Genomic DNA, 22,541 nt, shown 5'->3' with positions numbered 1-22,541 from the left:
AGCGGCAGTGCGAGGGAAAGGGTCCCGCCGGCCCCCCGGGCGCAGGCGTCCCAGGCCCGCCGGCTCCAGCGCCGGGCCGCCCCCGCCAACACGCGGGGGAATCTCCTCTGAAGCGGCAGGAAGGGTGGCACCTGAACAAGCGGTGCGCTCGCCCCCCCAGGCGGACCCAGGCCCGGGGCCGCCGCTGCCCCCGGCGGGCTCTCCCCCGCGCCGCCCCCCGCCCCCGGTGCGGGAGCTCCGCCCGCCGCCGCCATCTTTGTTGATGTGTCAGCTCGCCGGGACGGCGGCGGGGCTGTGCTGCCGCCATGGGGGAGCCGCCGCCTGCCCTGCCGGCCTCGTAGCGAGCGGGTGAGGGGTCGCGCCGGCGGCCGGGCGGGCGCTGCCGGGTTCCTGGGGGGGCGGCGGGGGCGAGGCGGGACGGGACGGGACGGCTCGGCGCTCCCCGGCGGGCTCGGGGAGGGGGCGGCGGTGCCGCTGAGCTGCTCTGGCCGCCTCCCGCGGTCGCGCCGGAGCCGGCGGGCGGTAAACGCTGGGGGGGCGACACCCACGATGTGGCCGCAGAGGTCGAGGAGGCGGGGGGGAGGCTCCCCGCGCGTTCCGTGCCGCCGCGGCGAGGGGATCTGCCCGTGCAGGTGGGGACACTGGGCTGGCAGCGGTCCCGCCGGGTCTGCGGGGGGTCGGGTTCCGCAGGGAGGAGAGGGACGAAGTGGCAAGAGGTCCGGCGCCGGGGCGGGGGGGGGGGGTAGAGCCCTGCCCCAGCAGCGCCTTCCGAGTCAGGACCTCCCGAGCGGGGAGCTCTGCCTCCTGTGCTGGCTCGCAGTCTCTTTGTTTCTTGACAGCTTTCTCCTCCACAGTATTAATTAGGTTGTCCTGTTTCGTTGGTTGTGTGTTGATTTCACTATGTGGCTAAATAATTCGATAACGAAACCCAGCCACAGTGACACCAGTATGAAGGCTGGTTTTTAGAGCCGGCCGCAGTGTTGCGGTAGAGTACGTGCCCTTGTTTTTTTCAGATGGTATTTGCAAAAGCTGCTTGCCCTTCTAGGTTTGAAAGCAGGAAGCTTTACTGCAACTTCAGCGAGATGGTTATGATGTAGGCTTGCAGATTTTGGCCCTTCCTGGAAAAAAGTCTGCACAGGTGAGTCTGATACATGTATACTTCCAGTGCAGACCAGGAGAAGATCTCTTGTGGAACTGAAATCGGTGTGTAAGATTAGAAGTACGGTAGTCTGGCTTTATTGTTGGCTTGCTTTATCCTGTAAAACTGCTTTTCAGAAGTTAAAATGTTGCAAGCAGAATGCACTAAAAAAATCATGTGATCAGCGTCCCCTTATGTTCTCTTGTATAAGGTAATTGTTGTAACAGCATGAGCCACAGCTGCATTTTTATATCGACAGGGAAATGTAATCGCTCTAATTACTGGCTGCTATGAATGCTTATGTTGCCATTGACTTTAGGAGGAGATGGTTAAATTCTAGAAGTATAAGAAACTGAAAGTCTGAAGACCATCACTTTGAAATGTCATCCATGTTACAAAAAAAAAAAAAAAATACACTTGTTCTGTATTGCCTTTGAGTCCTTCTCTTCTTTTTCTGAAATTCTTCAATCATCCTTTCTTGCCTTGGCTTTAAAACAACATTTTCTACTGTTCTATAAGACTTGATCTGGGGTTGTTGACAGATGGTTGTTAGTACTGTGAGGGTCACTATTTTAAAGTGCTGAGAAAAGGACTGAAGGACCCAATATGAAGAATGGTTTCTTTGGTCCTGATTAGCAGGGATGTTGCTTATTACTACTCAAGGCTAATACTGAATTTCCTGAAGCTGGCTTTTTAAAGAGCTGTGGAAAAAAAGCAAGTGCTTTTCTGGATGCAGTGGCGTTGTTAGGCAGGACAAATATGTGAAATCAGTAGTCTGCAACTTTTGTTAACATGTGGGCTCTAGTAGCTGGCAATATCCTGTACTTAGTTCTGGGTTGGCTTGCTCTGACCTTACATTCCTCTTACCAAAAAGAATATTGGAAAGCCTTACGGGTAGCTATCATCAAATCATAGATGAAGACCCTGCTGCCTCAAATTGAGGCCGGGGGTGAAAAAACCTCATCAGAAATAAATTGGTGTCAGAAGAGAGGAGAAAAGCAGAGTTGAAGGCACGATGCTAAAATACTGAAAGGTTACAGTAGTGCTGTTGCTGGTATTGCGTTGGTTTCTGAGTGGTGTAGGTAAGACTAATTTTCGTAGAAGAATAAGAATTCTTCTGTGCTGAAGGTGCTCTATTAACAGATTACGAGTCAGTACATAAACCCTTAAGTATCAAAGTCTCATTTGAAGTTCACAGTTAAAGGAAACTTTTGCTAGTATATTGTTTTCCCCTGCAACATAAGCTTCCAGCTTTGGGACTAGTATGATAAAAACCCAACACTCTGGAGGTGTACCCCATGACTTGTGATGGGAACAGAGCCAGTCCTATTTGTTAAACCTTAACTGATGAACTTTATTTTGGAGTTGTACTGTTACTTGACTCCTTAAGTGGAGTTAATATGACCATGATATTAACCACTTGCATGAGATTGATAGAAAATATGGTGATGCCTTGAAGGAATTCATAAGGTATTGCTCAGCTATCTAAGCTTGTGACATAAGCAAAGCAAAGGTAAAGTTTGAGTAAACCTTGTCTTCTAAAGTACTTGACTCATGTTAAAAGAATTGATAGAAATGCTGAACTTTGCACTTTGGCACTGTATGCAATTTATGTTTGTATAAAGTCAGATTTTAAAAAAGAGAACAATAATGGAGATGTGTTAAACTGCTAAAAGCGAGGAAATCCTCAGAGTAACCGCTGTGTATATGCCCTGTTCCACTCCCCTCCCTTTGAATATGTGCATCAAAGCAAGTCTTTGTGTGTGCTGAATTGGGGAGCTGTGTCAAGTTCTGCCTGGGCTGGAGGACTCAGTGTCCCAGTACACAGCCAACGTTTCCACTTGTACTGAGTCATGGTTGTCCCATCTGTATCTCAGTCCTCCAGCTTTTCTGTGTAGATGGGACCACATTATGTTACATTTTCTTTCTCAGTAATACTAGGTGATATCCCAGTAATCTTCTCTCCCAAGTTAGAGCTGTGTATTGTATTCAGTTTTGGGCAAAAGTGAATTAATATTGGGAGAGCTAGTGTAGGTGTATTTTTTTTGTTTCCTATAAGTGTGATCTGTAAATACAGGAAGGTATATGAGACCTCCTGGCCACCATCTGTTGGTTTTGCATGGAATACAGGCAGTGGTGATCAACGTCATCTCTTCTTAGGCTGTTCTTTTTCTGACTTTTTCTTAGATACGATGCTTTTGAATTCAGTTAATCTCCTTTCGTTGTGTTTCATCACTTCTAAAGTTGGTGGGTGGCTTGCTGCTCTGATGACCGTTATGTGTGGAGACGTAACCAGATGCATTCCAAACAGTCCTTCTGGCTTCATGTTTATATATCTCACGCTAGATTATGTAAAATACCTGGTTTTGTGGACCTTTCTATCCCAGTCCCTTTCGATTTAGTTGAAACCTTTGATTTGTCCCCCTACACAGATGGTATACAATAGAGCTGCTTTTTGTATCTTGTTATGTAGAGCAGAACTTCTTCAGCTGAATCCTCATTTCTTTATTAACTTCCTTTAAAAAGAAAATTATCTCTAGGATTTGAGTTTCCCTCTTTTGTAGTGTTATCTGGTGGCATAATGCTTGTCTGGGAAAGCCACTTGTGATGGAGTTCTTGTGAAAGATACATAAAATACAGACAAGTTGGGTATTAATTGGCAACAACAGGAAAGTTTGTTTTGCTAGTCAATGTGATGAGCAGTAGACAGTACCTGAGGATATTTTACTTTAGAAAAAAGAAACAAAAAGCCTTGCCCAACAAGTGAAGTAGAAAGGTGTATCAGTCTGTTCAGATTAGTTTAGGTGAAAGTATTACTAGAATTACACTACAGCTAACTTGTAATACAAAGTGTAAAATTTCTCTTCCACTTTATTTTTAGTCTTATTGTCATGTAAAATTTTTAGCAAGAGTTCTGGTGCAATGACAGGTTGGCACTGACTTGGAGCAGCATTTTAGTTTGCTCAGATAATTGTCTTGTAAAGATGTGAGAAGCTCTTGAAGAGATGCATCTTGGGTTTTACAATGAACAACACAACTATAATAAGAAAAAAAGTTGTCATACCCCAAAATCGACTGTTTCAGTAGTAGTTTTGTTGGAGTGCCATTGTTACATATGATAGCATGTAAGCTGTCCTACAGCTTCATCTCTTACCTGAGTGTAATAGATTGGAAATTAAACCTGAATTGAAATGAAGTGGCAGTTCCTGTGATTCTAACAGTTGTCTGGTTGTTAATGGTTGCTTTAATGTCGCTGTCTTAGAATAATGTGTTTAAAGAGAATAGAAAGTACTTCTATTGTGATTCATCTAAGATTATGTTTCTAATAGAATATTTTGTAGCATGATATTTAAAAGAGAGGAATAGTCCTTTGTGGAACAAACTGTTCAGACAAATAAATTATGGGCTTCTTAAGAAGTGCTATGGCATTTGTGAAGCTTTTTTGCATATAACTTCTTTAAGTCTTTCTTTGGTTGCTGGTTGCTTCATATATGTGAAAACTAAAAATCATTATCCTTTTCTTCAGTATTCTTCAGCCAATAAATCCTAATTAACTCTTTGAAATGAAGTCCATTCCTGGTGTTACACTGGATTATATTGCATCTCATGTTAATGCTTGAATTTGCAGTTGAAGACTGGCTAAATCACTTGTTCTCTGTGGTTTTGTTGCAAAAGAACCTACAAGAGGGAAGTGAGTCTGGAACAGAACTGTTCAAATGGTGCTGATGTGCAGTTTTTGGCTTTCTTGGGGTCTTCTGATGAACACCAGAGCTTCATGGAGAAAAGCCTTTTGACTGTTGGAACTTAAGTCATATATAACTTCATCTCATAGATGCATGAGTTAAAAAATAAGTCAATATAAGTAATCTCTCTGCCAGAGCCTTTAGTCTATACTGCAGTGATTGGGGAAAGAGCCAACACGTTATTGAAGTATAAATGGTAAATGTGGTTTTATTAAAAGTTGTGTTTTACTTTGCTTCACGAGCTTTAGTAGCTGCTTACATGGAGAGGTGCTTCTGAGTTGGGATTCTGCTTGAGTGTAATGAACCACTTCTAAAAATCAATCTGTGGATTGGAATTTAATATTATATGTGGTGAACATGGGTGAACAGGAGGCAGAGTTGTTTAAATGGTGGAGTACCTATTGGTTATGCATTTGCATGTGTGCTGTAATGTTGTATTACTTTTTTTAAAAATCACAATTACTGTTGAATCACAACTTCCAAGGGATGAGTATGAACCTACTATCTCAGGATAGATTTAGGACATTGCTGATCTTCCTTTATATGAATTTTTGCAAATTGTATCAGAAAAAACACACATTTTGAAACATACTGCTCGATGTTACTGACTTAAGGTTCCATCCTTGGTTGAATGCAAAGAAATGTTAGATTCCATCCTAGCAAAAAGAGCTGGAGTTCCAGATCATCTCCAAGTTGCATATTTGCTAATGAAGGGGAGCTTCTAGTGCTCAGTGCTTTTCAGGTCAAGGCATGGAACTGTGCAAAGATACGTAATGGAAGTTTAATTTGTAGTTGAGTCTGGGGGAGCAGTGTGTGTTCCTAAGTGTGGCTGGGCATGTTGCTGAGAGCTTTCATTTGTAGTCGGAGGGCTGGGGTAATGAGAAAGTGTATTACAATGTCACTTGAGGTGTAAGTGTGAATCCTCAAAATAGCTGTAAATGGCATGTAATTTCCTCTTGGAAATTCACTTGTGTTAATTTTAATTTGCTATGGGGTGCCAGAAAAAAAATTAATGTTTTCTTCGGCAGCTATAATTCCATGAGGATAATGCTTTTAATTTTTGAAAAGTTTGTCTTCCAGACCTCCCAGTTCTAGATTTGGTTGTTTGGAATTTTTTTAGTAGCCTTTTTGTGTGTCTTGGAATTTTAATTATTATTTTTATTACTGGATCAGCTTTGAGAGGTTGCATAACTGAGTTGATAGTATTTTTATCTTCAGATGTAAGACCTATCAGTGAGCAGACCTCTTGATGTTTGGAGAGCTATTAGAAAACTAGAGTAATGAAAATAGAGGAAACGGTTTCTGGCATCTGTTTAGACCAGCTACAGTTTCAGGTGTTGCAGTGCTCACTTTGCTGTCCAGAGAATTGCAGGTGGATAAACAGGGCAGTGATCGTGAAAGCATTATATTTTAACTGGGCTATAGAATTTTCTGTTCATATAGCACCTGGGTTATACAGAGATAAAACCCACAACTTTCTAAATATGTAGGCAAGCTGTATGTCTGCTTTCCTAAATTCAGCTTTGCCAAAACTGGAATGATTCATAAGTGTCTGCATCTGGCACCTCCAGTATCAAAATTAAGCTATTCTTTCCTCACTCCCACAATATTGGGATCTGCTAGCAAAAAAAAAAAAAAAAAATAATCTGTGTAAACCCATAGATCAAATGAGCATTTTTTGGTTGAATTGGAGAGGAGGATACAGGGGAGCAGAGATATTTGTAAAATAAGTTGCAACCTTGGTACAGAGAAAAACAACACAGCAACTGGGATAGACAGCTGGTTATTTGAGTTATGTAGTGCTGCCCAAGTCTTCTGGTTTAGTACTAGGGAAAAGTAGCGATTTGCTTTCATGGATGGGTTGAGGATGTCAAGAGTAAACCCCTTTTCTAGCTATCTTCATCAGAAGCTGGTCAAAGGCATTGTTCCTTCTCCCAGTAACCGACAAGGCAAACTGCACACTAAACCTGAATTGGATGGTAAAGGAAATAAATGTTTGCCAGGACTTCAGAAACCAGAACCAGTATGAAAGGTTAGTGAGTATTACAGAGCATTTGAGGAGACTATTGCTTAAGGGTATTTACTTGGAGTTTTATGATGAATTTCCAGTGGAGCTTATCTTGAGAAGGTGCAATCTTGAAAAGCAAAATAAAGAGTAACAACAGTGATTTTTGTGAGTTACCAATCCAATATGCTTCAAGAAAGAACCAGGAAATAGGATCTCAGGTAGGTTTTTTTTCCTCTAAACATGTAAATTTTGTGTAGAGGTATGCAGTGTTTCTTTAGCAACTTTACAGTACGGGCTGCAGTGGCAGTGCAACTATATGAGCGCTGAGGTGACATCCATGTAAGAGTGGTAAGAACTTCTGGGAAGTTGAACTGCTTGTGTTGGTGTCACCAGATTTTTCTGTCACTTAGATGCTTGCCTGGCCTGATCATGGTACTTAGGACTGTGCTGGCTGTTGGGGTCATCTGCCTGTGAACCATGGAACACTTGATCATTCCTTTCCTTTCCCCCACCTACTCTGAAATGCATCGTAATGGTGTTGCAGCTTTGTGTCATTTTGAGACTTTAGTCTATTACTTAAAGGAGGTATGAGTACTCTGCTGTGATGGATATGAAACGGAAGGGGGAAGAGGATAGCTTTGTAAATTTATGTTGTATTTAAAAATTAGCTTGTTTTGTATCCTATAAAACCCGTCTGGATGCTTTTTACATATCCAGAGGTGAAAAGCATACATGGGCTTAGCTGAGGTGAGAACTGTGTTCCCTGTTTTCTGGATGGCACGTATAGTTGTTTGGAGAGCAGATTCCCTCTTCATCAGTGGCTCTACTACAGGGTCTCTCTTAGGAACACAGCTATGAGCAAAAAACATCTATCAAAAGAAGATGCCAAACCTTTTCTTGTTGAAAGGAACTGGCATAATTGATTGCTACTGACCATTGTGTTATGTCGTGCATGGTTGAATGTGTCTGGTGTCCAGTGAACTGCATTGACTGTATTAACTTCTTGTTATTACTCCCCATTCAGAAGGTTTTGTGCCTCAGATTCACTTACCTCAATGCTCTTCACTTTCTTTCAAACTCCACCCTGGTTTAAATGTATTTTTTTATATGCACACACCTGTGAAGCATTACTCCCTCCTTCCCTTTTTTTCCCCTTTCTTTACAGTATGTTTAAGCTTTGTAGCTTAAAGGTATTTTTCTCTTATGGCAGTGATTTTTATTTTTCAGGACCTTGACTGTCAGTCTCTTTGCTTGCAGAACCACCCCAGGCACACACTTCTGTCATTCTTTAATCTGTTTATTGTAAATGAGCCTCATTGTGATAGTTACTAGGTGACAAGGCACACACTTTCCTTTTTTCTTTTTTTTCTTGTTAGTGAATTCTTCTAGACAGTCACACCTCAGAAAATGCTCCCTGTAGTTGTCATTTAATGTTTCTTTAGATGTCATCTGGCATGTATTTTGAAATTGGCTGAAACAAAGTAATTTCCTCCTCTACTATTTGCAACGTAAGTGTTGATAGCTTAGGTCAAGCTATCTATTTTATGAAATTAAATGCTAGCGTTAATAGCACATTTGCTTAGCAAAGTCCTTTGTAGTCAGGGGTTTAAAAGATTTGTGTTTGTGGTCCATAAGAAGATTGAAAAGACAGGCAGTTCAAAATGGCATAATATTGAATTAAACTGTACCAGGTTCTCAGTGCATGCTTGTAATAACAGAATAGTAGGCTGTAGCTGGGAAAGGTTGTGTTCCTAATTAGATATGTGCAGACAGTAGGTAGCATCCAGGGAATTGCTTTCATCATGAATTACTTTCTAGTGCCTGGGCATTAGCAGTACTGGAATGGGGGGGGAAGATTTTCAGCTGGTATAGTGGATAACATGATGGACAGCCAAGGGATGAGGTTGTCAACAGCTTCCTTAAAAATTCAGTGGATGTACTTTTCATCGGAGAAAAGGGGAGGATTGACCGTTAGAGAAACTGTTTTTCTCCATGCCAGTGAATGGGCTCTGAAGTGAGAATTTACTGTTAAAGCATTTATAGAAAGGAGTGACTCTGTGCCTTTTTTTTTAATGTCCCTCTGTCTTCTATCTTTATTGCACCATTTTTCTTCACTTTATAGATGGTAATGGGCAGAAAGAAGGGGAAGAAGAGAGGAAGAGGGAGAGAGAAAGGGCTTAAATTTTGATGTTAAAATGATAGGTCTTAGCTGTCTGCTAATACAGAAAAATTCAGCGTTCTTAAACTTTCAGGCAAAGTGTTCTTTCAGTGAAGTTGAATAAAGGAGTTAGTATGGTGGTTCAGTGTAGGTATTGCTTGAAATATTTTTTTTATTTGTAATCTTGTTTCTAGAGTTGTACCTGTAAAAGCTATCCATTGCTGGTTTGTGTTCTGACATCTGTGCATTTGGTGTCATGTCTAACAATTTACTTGGAAGAGTGATGCTAAAACAAGAGTAATTAAACTTACCTTGTTATCACGTGAAAATTAATTCTCATAACCTAATTTGTCAGAATATGTAGTTGTATTAAAATCAGAAGTTGCGTTGGAGGAGCTTTGAAAGTTAGCGTCATATATCTTCTAGCTGTTAATTGGCGTTTTATTTTGGCAGGTAATTGGTTGGTTTTAGTTCAGGAACTAAATATTAATGTCTGATCACATACTTTCTTATATAGTTATTTTATGTAGCCTTATAAATCTTGGATTAATAAACACTCAAATTAGTGTTCAAACATTGTATCAATGGCTCTTCTGGAAATTCTGTTTTCATTTCACTTTAAAAATTAAATTATAAACAAGTACCTAATTACAGTAATTATCATAGCAATGATGTAGTATCACTATTAGAGTTTTTTATTCCAGAAATCCAACTAACATGATGTAGCATAGTATATACTCAGTTTACAAGAGTGAGACTGAATTTTACATAAGAAAATGTTACTTGACTTACTCACTTAGCAGATTGATTTAGTATAACAAGTTAAGACCTTTGTCTTACATACTTCTAATTTGCAGAGCAGGTCTATACTGTTAAAATAGCTAAGTATTAAACATTATTTGACTTAATTTAAATTTACTTTAAAACTTTGAGATAGATGACTTGTGGACAATAGAATGTAATTGGAAATACCCAGAAAATTCCAGTAGCTTGTACATTTTATTCGTCTGCACGTTTTACCTTTATGTATGCAATGATTCTGCCAGATTTTTTTATATGTTTGTAACTTCATATCTATGAATAGCCCCTGAGGCTAGGGCTGAGCACTTAGGATTCCTGTCTGTTACTGAAGATAGCTAGAAGAAATTTTTTCTTCTTTTTTTGACATGTTGCAGGAGAACGTATCAAGATTTTTCGATGTTCTCCCTAGATTATCAATACTTATTTTTGTATCAGTTACTTAATGGAAGAGCTTAAATGAATGTCACATTTGTTCTTATTTTCATCATTTGATTAGCAGTTAATAGAGAATGTTTCTATTGTGTAACAAGGAAAGTGAATGAAAAAAACCCAACATTTCCTGATTCTTTGCTGTTCCTTACAGACTCATGAGACATTTTTGCCTTAAAAAGTTGGCCTGCTGTCCACTCATTGCATTGGCAGGCTCTCCACTCCCTGCTTTTTGCTTCCATTCAGTTGTGCTATCAGCAATTTAGTAGATAAGCACCTCTCATTTACAGTAGTATGAGAAATGGTTGCAACCCTAGCCTTTGATGTTGTGTGTCCTGTGGCTGCAGTTTAACTACTTCTTCAAGTACTAATATATTTAAAATGAGCATTGTATGTGCTGATGCAGATTTAAACTTAATTTTAGTGAATACTGTGAGATAATGAGGAAGAGTATGTATTCTCCTTGATAAAAACAGTGTCTGTTTAAAAAGAAAAAAAGCAAAGTTTTGTTTTTGAAGAGTACAACTTGTCTATATTCTGATGTGTGTGTGTGTGTGTGTGTGTATATATATATACACAGAGAGATGTTTTGTTTGCTTGTGCAAATGGGGCCCATGGTCCCATTACTGCTGTAAAGGAAGCTCGACTGAGCTGTGTTCTTGTTCCTCATTCTCTGCTACTCGCATCACCAGCTTTTGAATTGATGCGTTTCCACTTGCTTTGCTTTGTATTACTGCATTGTGGAGAAACACAGATGGCTGTCTCCTTGGCTTTAGAATAGGGGCAGTAAGGCGGGGAAGGTGTGTTAGAGTGTCAAACTAATTGTGAGCTGTAAAGGAGGAGGAGGACTGGTCAAACCAGTTGTAGGAGTGCTAAGAGTCCTGTCGCAGCAACAGAAAGTATTACAAACCAGTGACAGAAAGATTTCCACGTGCCACGCTAGACCTATGGCAATCTTGGAAGATGGCTGGTTATTCGAGGTATGCAGGCAGGCTGGCTTGGGCAGGGCTAATGTCAAAATGGTGCTTTGAGGAGTTCCTCCTCTGGGTGTTTTAAGTTGAGTTGTTAGTGATTATATTCTCCGGTGGCATAGGCAGCAGAAGGGACACATACTGTGAGGGTGAGACAGACATCACATGGAGGGGACTGAGGAGCAAGACACTTTTGCCGTACTGTTTAGATGGTGATCAACCCTGAGGAAGGAGCAGAGCAAGTGGTTGAAGATAGAAGCTTAGCAAAACAGTTTAAGAAGGTTGGCCAGTGCCCACCTGGCACTTTGCTGTCACTCAGAATGCTGTATGCTTGTCCGATGCATAAGCAACATAGCATTGCATAAAGCAGTTCATCTGCTTGAGTCAGGATTTGCCTTTTTTGATTGTTTTTGACACCTTTTGAAGATATCTTCAAAGAGACTATGCTGGTTTGTTTCTTAATGCAGTATTTTGTGCGAGTGTGATACCACAAACTTAGTACTTCCCTCCTGTTGGAAGAGTCACTTGTTAAGGATAGGTGGGATATTAGAAGATGGTTATGAAACCTGGAAGGACATGGAGCTGCTATCACATATGCATCTGCTGTCCAAATATTATCTTGGACTTGCTGTATTTGTATGTTTGATGTGAAACAGTCAAATATTAGCATGTTTTATTTCAACTAGCTACTGCTAAGCTGGCAATGTTGGTAGTTTTAAGCTACTTTCACACAAAACCTTTTGCTTACAAAGCAGGAGCTCTTTCTTTAATATCCTTAATGCAGTTTTCTGTCTTTGGCCTTATAAAGAAGATATCTGCTTTATTCAGTTGCCTGGGGTAGGTGCAACAAACTGGGTATTCAAGGGATGTTTTGCTATCAAGATGAGCTTGCATTGACAGTTGCTTCATGTGATTTTCTTTGTCTGGATATTTCTGATGTGAAAATAAATTCTGATCCTGTGATGAATTGTTAAATTTTATTTCTGTTTAAAAGTTAATAATTAGAACATAAAAACTAGTACTGTTCAGTGGCAGTAGGGGAAAAAAAATATGCATAGGTTATGAACAGATGCAGATAGATCTAAAATCCAGTGTATTGGAATTGGAAAGGCTGGGAATGTAGTGTGGTAAATTGAAAATCAGGGCAGGTCTGCAGGGAACACTGAATCAACATAATTTACTTTTCATGCTTTAACCGATTTGTATAGACACTATTCAAATTCCCCATGTGTTTCATAAAAAACCTACACTTTATTTATGACTGATATTAAGTGTAAGTTATTATGGATATGGAGCTGGTGGCTTTTTATTGTTGCAAATAACTGTATTTCTACTTCCACATGGATTAATTTTTCTCTCTAATGCTAATTCACGGTATTATTTACAGAAGGAAGTAACATAATATGCTGGAAACTTAGCATCCTTCCCAATGTGCTGTCTTAACAGGACTGTGTTTTTCAACTCTTGCTTTCATATGAAGAGAAACACCATCCGATTTGCTGACTGGACTGGAGATTTTAGGTATAGCAACCAACATAGAAGTTCACATATCGGATTTTACCACTTTTCTTGTGGGAGTGGTAAACTGCAGCAGCTGGGCAGTGATGAGCAGCTTTGAGGCAGTAATACATCAAACAACTGCACATTTTGGGGGGTTTAATAACGCTTTAGAAAAGGCTTAAAATGAGCCAGAAAACCCCTCAGATCATTTCAGAGAAAGTGTCAGCAAGAACTTAGAGTAACTGCTACAGAAGAAAATTGTACCTCAGCTTTATACTAATACAGTCTCTTTCTACATCTGGGTATGTGGATTATAAGATATCAGTGACAAAAGGGAACAGATACTAGAAGGTGAATTTTTTTTTTCATCTTAACTGCATAATTTGCAAATTTTCTTATGGTTATTGACTGTATTAAATGCACCAGTCTCAAAATGTTGGGTTTTTTAACAGCTTTTTAATTAAGGAGGAACTAATGTGTGTTCTGCTACTGTCAAACTGAATGCTTTTTCTTGCCGTTCATTCTCTTTGCTTGCAGATTGAGATAACCAGTGGGGCCTTCTTTTGGTTGTTTTATTTTAGAATAACAGTAGTACATTGTGAACTTTGATTGGTAGCAGAAGTTATCAAAAAGTGGATAGGTACTAAAAGAGCAGTTGTTTTGGCTCCACAAACCCAGTGGATGGTTTTGTTGTCTCCACTGTTGACCTAAGCACAAATCCTTTGAAGCAAAGAGGAATCGGGGTTTTGATTAATAACAGAAGATCTGTTTATAAAATGGGGAGTCCTTGTAAAAGTTTCAAATTGTATATAAACTCTCACATTAACCATCTCTCTTATATTGGCTTCCCTTACCACTTGCTTTCTTGTTCCTATTGATTTGTACTGGTTTAGGTGCGGTAGCATTGAGCTTTTTCGCTTTGAAACCAAAAAGGAAAAGTGGTTTGCTGGTTACTTAAAAATGTATCCTTGTCATTTGATTTGTGACTGTTGTCCAGTTGTGACATGTTCCCTTTCTTACTTCCAGCCTTATGCTCAGTTTTCCTTATGTTTTGCCTTTGTTGATTAGCTGTCAGTTGTATCCCAAGTGTTGGTTTTGTACTAGTGGTAGGTTTTTAGTTTGATGGTATTTCCTGGTAGAAACAGCTGGGCTTGAGGCTCCTACCTTTTCTCCTTACCTGACTTTTATACCTAATAGGGAAAGGTGATAGTGGTAGCAATTAGTCACAGACCTAATGGGATTCATGTATCCCTCTGTTTTAACAATGTAAGCCTCAGTACAAGTGTTGGTTAATCAGGCAGGACTCTGGATGAGTGGGGCCAAGCAGCACAAAGGGTTTTCTTTCGGACTGAGTCAAAGTGCAGGGCATGGGGCATGTAGCTGAATGACTCGGTCTGTGTCAGAGGAAGCTAAACAAATGAGAAAGCAAATATGAAAACAAGCTTGATGTTGTAAGATGACAAGGTTACTTCTTCCTTTAAGATAATTGTTGGAATAGCAGAGTTGAATTTATAAACAAAAAATTTGCCTTGTTTTTAAATCGTCTTATTTGTCCAGTATTGGGAGGATAGGGTTGCATCTAAAAGTTATGACTGCTGTGATGAATTTCTCCTAATGGAAATGAAAGAAGGGCTTCTTGTGCTTGCTAAAAGTGCCAGCAGTCTTTCCAGACACCTGACCATCTGGGATTCCTAAAAAAGAAGATACAGCATTATACCCAGGCTCTTCCATAAGTGCTCTGGCTACTTGGATCTGATTATGGTATCCTCCTAGTAGAACACATTCTACATAGCTTTTCAACTCCTCAAATGTTTGCTCTGCAAGCTACTTTTTGAGAGAGCAAATCTGCCACAGACCATCTGTGCTCTTCCAGCAAGGGATTTTGGCTGCTTGAAAGCAGATGGGAAAAGAGAATCTCACCCCCATCCTCCCCCAGCCCTTTCTAGGTTTCTGGGTACAGATACATTTTGCTGTATGGGTGGTGAGTGAGGATGTGAGAGTAAGAAAGTAGAATATTCTGGCTGGATGAGAGAGTTGCCCTATGTTGTAAAAATGAGTAAGTCAGGTCATATTGTTGCTTTCAAATCGTATATAAGAAAATGAAAGCTGTAAAGGTGCTTATAATTTTCTCTTATGTCTGAAATGTTATTCAGAGGTGATTACTTGGATTTTGTATGGATTTAAATGCTAGAATTCTTAAAAAGCTCTGGGGTTTTTTATTGTCTTGGCATTTACTATCCCACTACTTCCTGTTTGCTATCCTTGATTTTTCACCTTCTTGTAGAAAAACTTGTACTGGACCATTTACATAAAAGGCTGGAAGATCAGCAAGCTCTGCATAACACTTATGTATCTAAGTATTTTTGCCCTTTGAATTTTACTTTTCATTAGCCTTTCTTTCCCCTCTCTCAATCTCTTTTTACTTTGATTTGGAATATAATATGTTGTGTAATATGAATTCTACTTCTAGATTTCCAAAGGAAAATGATGGAAGGATATTTACCAGAAATGCAAAGCACGCTGGAGCCAGTCAACCTGTCAGACGATGCCTCTTCCAGGTCCCCAAATAATGAGAAATCTGATAAAACATCTGGAATGAAGGACTGCTCAAACATCAGTTATACTGGAGATGATGTTGGTGTCTTGGAAAGCGAATCAAGGTTGTTGCCCTCAGACCAGGATTCAATGGCTATTGGCATAAACAGCAATGGGGCCCTGGCAGAAAGACAGGAGCAGCAGCATGGAGGGGCAGACTGCTGCACCGGTATCTGCTCTGAAAGAAAGATAGAAGGCTCCACAAAACCAGAACATTTACCTAGTGAAGAATTTGAACAAGATCCAAAAACTACTCAGACAGAACAATCCTTAATGGAAATATTACAGGACCTAAGGGAGGAGTCTGACTTTGTGAAAAAATCAAGTGATAAAATCTATTCAGAAAGCCCTTACGACACAGACTGCACAAAGAAGCTTATTTCCACAATACATCAAACTTCCTCACAGGAGGATTTGCTAAAGGAAATAGAGTCTGAACTCTTATCTACAGATTTTTCAAAGGAACGAAAATTCCCAAATGGTGTGCAGAAGGGTGAACATGCCTTGGCCGTGTTTGAAAAATGTGTGCAAGATAAATACCTAGAGCAAGAACAAACTATAAAAAAGTGAGTATTTGAGTATGCTCATCACAATTGGAGGTGTGTACCGAACAATTTCAGTTGTATGTTGTGTGCAACTACGTAAGCATTTTGGTATGAAACAAGTAGTCTCTTGTCAGTTGTTGTAAGGACAGTTAATGAGCTTTTTAAATTATGTTCTCAAGTGAGGAATTATTTTTACTTGTGGTAAGTACTTGTAAATAAAAATGTGTGCTTAGATCTCTGAATTCTTGTGGAATTTGGCAGGAACTGAATAGCCAACTGTTCAGTTGAATAGCCTGCCAATGTCTAGAATTATTTGAATACTGTAAAAGTAATGGTGATACAAAAATAGTCCAGGATTCATTCAGTCCGTATATGTATTTGGAGAAATGAATCTTTGTAATTACTAACTCCCACAATGTGCATTTTATTTGAGTTTGAAATTGCTTGTTTCTTTTTAAAGTAGTATTCAGCCTCTTGGCATAATCCAGCAAAATTGCTCATCAGTTGAGAGCTATTCTTTGAGTTGGAAATATCATATAAACTACTGTCTTACCACATTTTATAGGAGGGCTTTTGAAATGCATGGCTTATAAACTTTGCTATAATAAACTAGTCTTAATAGTTCTACCAGGCAGTATACTACATAAAGAATGTTTATATTCATCAAAAGCCAGTTCATTGCTCAATTTCTTGGTTTTTCCACTTGGCGTTTCATATTGTGTTACCCCTTCAGAAATGTTTTTTGCTGACAAAATGTAGCCTCTAACTTCAAATTTATTCCTGCTTGCAGGGCTGGAAATGAGTGTCCTACTCTTCATATAAAGCAGTCTGATATTATGGTATGGGAGGACATCAAAGGGAGGGAAACCAGGTAGAGGGAGAGATGCCAAGTAGGGAAAGTATTCTCTTGCACCTCACCAGTTAACCTCTGTCAGAAATCTTAAATGTGAGGAAAGTCAGCAGATGATAGGAAATCTTGGGGATGCATAGTTAGACATTCAGTAATTATGGAGAAGGAGTGGGAATCTGAAGTGGCGGATGTGTTAGATGGTTGTAATTCCAAAAGGTCATGAGTTAACAAGTTATTTGGGTTTTACTTGTTTACGGTAAACTCAAAGGCAGGTCAGTGTTTTCTGCCGTTGACCAATTATTTTATTAGAGACAAATGTTTATGTAGATATATTGATATGTTATGTATACATAAAGAAAGTTTTTTATATAAACATGTCTTTGGGCTCTCTCTTTTCTTCCCCCCCCCGCCCCAGCTGCTAACCCAACTGTACCCCTTTGACTCTTGGGGACTCACTTCAACAGTGTAAAACTGCTGTGGAACATTTTATGTTTGGTCCAAAGGGCATTCAGGGTTGGGTTGATTTTTGTCCCTTAGTTTACGATCAGCAGAATTTCTTGAAACATTGCTCTGGAAGTAGCCCAGTTATCTCCTACGATCAGATCTAAGCTATATAGGGGAGCAGCAATTGTGTGAATTAAGAATTCATAATTCTGCAATATGCATTAATAGATTTAAAAAACAGATTAGAAATGCTAAGCTCTCTTTCACAGATGGTTTTGAATTCCTTGTAATTTAGGAGACTAGTTTGTTTAGAGGTGTGTGTGGTGGGTTTTTTTCCAAAGGAGAGGAGCTAAAGATGAAAGTATATATGTGAAGGGGTATTTAAATATCTTGTTCAGGTAAATGCATGCCTCCCACATACTCGTGCAATTAGTAGCCTAAAATATCCACCATCTAACTGTATCTTCAAACATTTAAATATATTTGAGACTGTTCAGCAATTCTGACGATTCTGAGTTTTATGTGTACCTATCTTCTACTGCAGGTCTAGAAGGTCAAACTAAATACCTGTCGGCTTCAACTCAGGCTTCAAACAGCTGAGCTGCAAAGGAACACTATTGTAGTTACGTACCTACTTAGGACTTTAAAAATCAGCATTTCATTTCTTACCAGGTTATGAATGTCAGGGGCTACTCTGAGCAATCAATCCATGATACGAATACAGTATCAGTGTTTTCAGACATTTGACTGGCAGAGCTATCTGACTGGAAGTTAGTGTCTTACAAGTATCTTAAAATTATTACCTTTTACAGTTCTGTAGTTCCATAGAGGTACCAAGTGTCTCATGCTATCATGGACCATAACAACCCCAAAATGCTGGAATCAAGCCATTTCCCCACAAGGAAGATGCTGCTTGCTGGTTCAGAGCTAAGTTTCCCATGTACAACATAATTTTGTTTTGGTTTTTTGAGGCTTTCATGGGTTTCATTAGTGTTTCTGCCTGTACCTCACAATAAAATTTGCAGATCAAAGACCAAAACCCATACATCTCAAAATCAAAAATAAACAAAGAAAAAACCCTGGTACCAATCTACCTTGTTTTATTTTCATTTTTTTTCTTTACAGATTGATTAAAGAAAATAAAAAACATCAGGAACTGATTTTGGAAATCTGCTCAGAAAAGGACAACTTAAAAGATGAATTGAAAAAACGAACAGAAACAGAAAAGCAGCACCTCAATATTATTAAACAGGTACAGATAACAAAACAGAAGTGTTGGTTAGTATTTCACCTGTATACAATGTCAGTATTGCTACTGACATCCTTGGTAGCATAGAGGAGAAGAAAGGAATGCCCATGCTTATTATCCTAAGCTTTTTAAGAGGATAAATCTGCTCCTCCATTCCAAGAAATATTCACTGGCTAAAAGCATTTAGTGTCTTTGAATAAACTGCCTTTCTAGATTCACAGCACTTCAGTGTTCTATATCTGAAAGTCTCTTTTCAAGTCAAGAGAGTTCCCATTCTGTGGGTTGCCCTGGTGGGTTTTGTGTACCTTGTCTTCCTGCTGGAGACAGTGTATGTTGAAGCCCTGTTAGATCTTTTTATAAAAAAATAACACATTCGGTCTTTTATTCTGGTAGGATGATTTATTTCTTGTACACGGACATAAAGGAGATCTTAATTTGTCATCTTTTATCTTCTGTTAACTACTCAATCCTCTAATAGAAGTGGATGGGGGTGTAGGTACAGTTGTTAAATGTTAACAGTATGTGGAATGTTAATATAGAGTAGAACATTATTAACTGTGGTCTTGCACATTAATTTGGTATTTTCTGTTACTGTATACAGGCTTTTCCCCAGTTAATGGTTAGAATCATAACAGGCCAAAGAGGAACATAGTGTGCAGTGGTGTAGGCTGGTTTTAGTGTGGGAAGAAAAGGTACTGCATCAGGTGTCACTGCCTGTCTGTTACAGTTATTTGCTATGTTCTTACAGTTGGTTGGCCAGCTTTATAAAGTGGTTACAGATTATGGTTTAGAAATCTGGCAAGAGATAACATTTAAAATACTAATTTCTGTTTGTTAAAGTGCTGGCGATACTACCCCCCTAGTTGTCAGGTTTCTCTGTTTCTCTGTTAATGTCTGCATTGCACAGAACTCTGTTCTCAAAGCAGTGTGTCAGGCTTGTAGTGTTCCAGAGGCATGTATTCACATATGTCGAAGCTTAGTCTGTCTTTGGTTAATTTTAAAGAGTCTTTGAAAATCTATGATGTGATTGAAAAGTCTTATTTTTAAGCTACGAATGGGAATTGCATGTGCCTGAATAAATCAGTATGAACAGCTTACTACTTCTCTCTTGTCTGCATATCCATGGTAGCACTGTATGATTTCATGCAGCAATTGCTTTATCCCATTCTGAAAAAAAGTATTTGTGAGGGAGTTTGTTTTGCTTTCCAGTCAGATAAGTAGGATCTGTGATACTACATGCTTGTGAGTGATTTCAGAAAATACTGGTTTGGTGCATAATACTTTTATATTGTAGTTGGGTAGCACCTGGAGTTGTAAGATATGTGGCAGTGAAACACTTGAGTTTTTTCATTTCTGATGTGTTTTATTGTTAACTTCTGAATCAGTGTTTTGTGGAAGCTTTCAAGCAAATGAAAGCTTGGCAGCACTCAGTTGTAAGCAAACTGTATACGCATGCTTGCATGTGTAAAACTTTTTTTCATATGGGCAGTAATTCATTTGCAAAGCTGAACAGAGTGTAGTCAATTCATTGTGTGGTAACAGAAGTATTTTAGGTTGTTCTTGCCTTTTTATGTAGCAGTTTGGAACTGCGCAAAAACGTAAGATACTGACCCTCAGATTTGTACTTTTTTCCACTGCGCCCACCCCCCTTAAAACCCAATCAAAACAAAAAAAACCTAGCCTGGGTGAATAGGCTTTCCCCTGGAACAAGAGGGTAGTCATTAAGTCCCAATTTGAACAACCTTTGAGCAGTGTTGCAGCTTATGTAGCCACCACTTGCTCTTGTGCTAGTGCTGCTGCTTGTGCTGGACTTGCACAGCTGTGCAGTGAGCACGCTCTGGGAAGTGTTCCAGTTGAACATTGGTAATTATTCTTCAGCTGGATCAGGTCTCTGACTTGGTTCACTAAATGGCTAAAAAAAGTGCCAGCACAATGACTAAGTACTGCTTTATTTGTTGAATTATTTTTCAATGAATTAATTCCCTTTCCAGTTCAGTATGGATGCATGACTGTTGGCACGGTGGAGGATATGGCACAGGTATAGCAACAAAACATGGAAGGTGAAGCAACTTCAGATAGCAGCCAGCTCTGCTTTGGCATCTCAGCATTGCTATTGATCTAATTTTTTTGTGTAGTAAATTACTGTGCTTTGTGTGTTACTTGATTTGATGCCTCTTCAGTTTAACTGAAGATGAAAATTGACATCTTTCATGCTTGTACTGTAATGCAAAGCTAGATGTTGATACGGATAGTTGAAGATTGACAAGTGTAAAATACAGGTAAATATCTGTTGAAGCATCTAATTTTTTGTAAGATGTTCCTGCCTGTACTAAACATGATCAAAGTCTTATTTTCCCTATAATTATATCATAATGTTGTCTTTTAGCTGGAAGCAAGAATGGAAGAGCTTAATAAAGAAGTGAAAGCTAGTAAAGACAAACTTTTAACTCAAGATGCAGCAGCCAAAAATGCTATTCAGCAGCTGCATAAAGAGATGGCCTTTCGAATGGAACAGGTAATATGTAAAACCTTTAATTATTGAACATCTTATGAACAAACTTGGTTCTTGTAGGAAACGTGTAGCTTCAGTGGTTGGATCATTAGGTAAGGCAAAATCTGCCAACACTGGAACTACTAGTGTGCAGTTATATATGCATTTCTGATAACTGGCATCAATTAATTTCTAAACATCTGTTAACATTCTAGAGTGCCTGATAACTCTTTTCAATATGTGTGTTTATATGTATGGAGTTCACCCTTCAAGGAATCTAATTTTCCTTGCCTGTAAGCTGATCTTGATTCAAAAGGAGGTAAAAGCTGGCAGTGCCTTTTTTCAGACAGGCTATCACAAAATTAGTATTTTTCTCAACTCCAGCAGAAAGCTCTTGTTTTGTCTCATGTATTACTGAGAACTGAGATGATTTTTTTTTTTTCCTTCTTAATACCTTATTGTGCCAAGTATTTTCTCTATTATGTGAACTCTAAAGCTCAGTGTCTGATTCTTTGGTTTTTTTTATTTGAAGAAGGCAGCAGGGGAAATCTGTAAAAATGAGCCGTCTGAAAAATAAGCTACTGAATAATGTAGTTGGCATGTGGATGAGGGAAGACAGAGGACTAGTACTGGATATTTGCAAAATTTTGTTATTAAAACTTACCAAATACACTTCTTTCCTTCTGGAACAACCAGTTATATTCCAAATCACTAGTGTATTGATGATTCGAGACGTGTCTGTGAAGCTGCAGCTGCTTAGATAAATATTTAGTGTTAGAAGTATGAGTAATTCCAGTACTAAAGTGGGATCTAAGTCTTTGCTAAACTGGAGCGTTTGAGTCCTACTTGGTTAAGCTATTATAGTGCAATACTGAAAATATTCAGTAGTGTCTTATAAAAGCTAATTAAGAAATACAGGATTGATTCATTCTGTCTTAATATATTTCAAGGCAAACAAAAAATGTGAAGAAGCACGCCATGAGAAGGAAACAATGGTGATGAAATATGTTCGAGGGGAGAAGGAGTCGCTTGATCTCAGAAAGGAAAAGGAGATACTTGAGAGAAGAGTGAGAGATGCAAATAAAGAAATAGAAAAGCATACTAATAAAATCAAACAGCTTTCTCAGGAAAAAGGAAGATTGCACCAGCTCTATGAAACTAAGGTACTCTTTATTGCCGTATGACTTGAGTGAATGATTAAAAGCACTATCAGAACAACCTTATCACTTGTTTGCTATTGTACTTAGTGAAAGAAACCTGGTTTTGTTTGGTTTTGCCATATCGCTGTGAAAACCCCTTTCCTCCAAGGGAAGGGGAAGAAGTTACTGAGTTATTGTCATCTCTTTTTGAAGTTTCTTTTAATATATCCCTGAATATTAGTTTGTGAAACATAAAGGTTTTTTTCTGTCAAAATCGAAAAGGGTGCTTATTGCAGATGCCTGGATTTTGAGGCAATTTCTAGTTTGTTTGGATTTTTTTTAAGGCTGTAATGGCATAAATTATTGCAGGGTTTTTGCTATTTTTCTCTATTTTTTCTTTTGTGCTACTAAAAATGGGTAATAAAGTAATACTATTTTTCAGGGCCAGTTCCAAAAGTTTGCCATTCTTTTTTAGAAGCC

General features: G+C 39.0%; 1 protein-coding gene across 3 annotated transcripts in view; it reads left to right on the top strand.

The window, feature by feature from the left end:
• The first annotated feature begins 237 nt into the window (after positions 1 to 237).
• Positions 238 to 22,541, top strand: part of CCDC186 (coiled-coil domain containing 186) — a 38,750-nt gene continuing 16,446 nt past the window's right edge. The window contains exons 1-6 of one of the 3 annotated variants that reach the window (XM_074907788.1): positions 238 to 348; positions 1,046 to 1,138; positions 15,219 to 15,909; positions 18,308 to 18,434; positions 20,818 to 20,946; positions 21,873 to 22,085. In XM_074907788.1, the coding sequence (XP_074763889.1) occupies positions 15,233 to 15,909; positions 18,308 to 18,434; positions 20,818 to 20,946; positions 21,873 to 22,085 (1,146 nt within the window). In that variant the 5' untranslated portion in view covers positions 238 to 348; positions 1,046 to 1,138; positions 15,219 to 15,232. Of the gene's footprint in view, positions 349 to 1,045; positions 1,139 to 11,457; positions 11,494 to 12,842; positions 12,850 to 15,218; positions 15,910 to 18,307; positions 18,435 to 20,817; positions 20,947 to 21,872; positions 22,086 to 22,541 lie in introns of those variants that run through there. The other 2 variants (XM_074907787.1, XM_074907789.1) reach the window with 2 other exon arrangements.

The sequence above is a fragment of the Athene noctua genome, chromosome 5 (assembly GCF_965140245.1).
Source record: "Athene noctua chromosome 5, bAthNoc1.hap1.1, whole genome shotgun sequence".
Taxonomy (NCBI): domain Eukaryota; kingdom Metazoa; phylum Chordata; class Aves; order Strigiformes; family Strigidae; genus Athene; species Athene noctua.
This window is presented reverse-complemented; position numbering and strand designations above follow the sequence as displayed.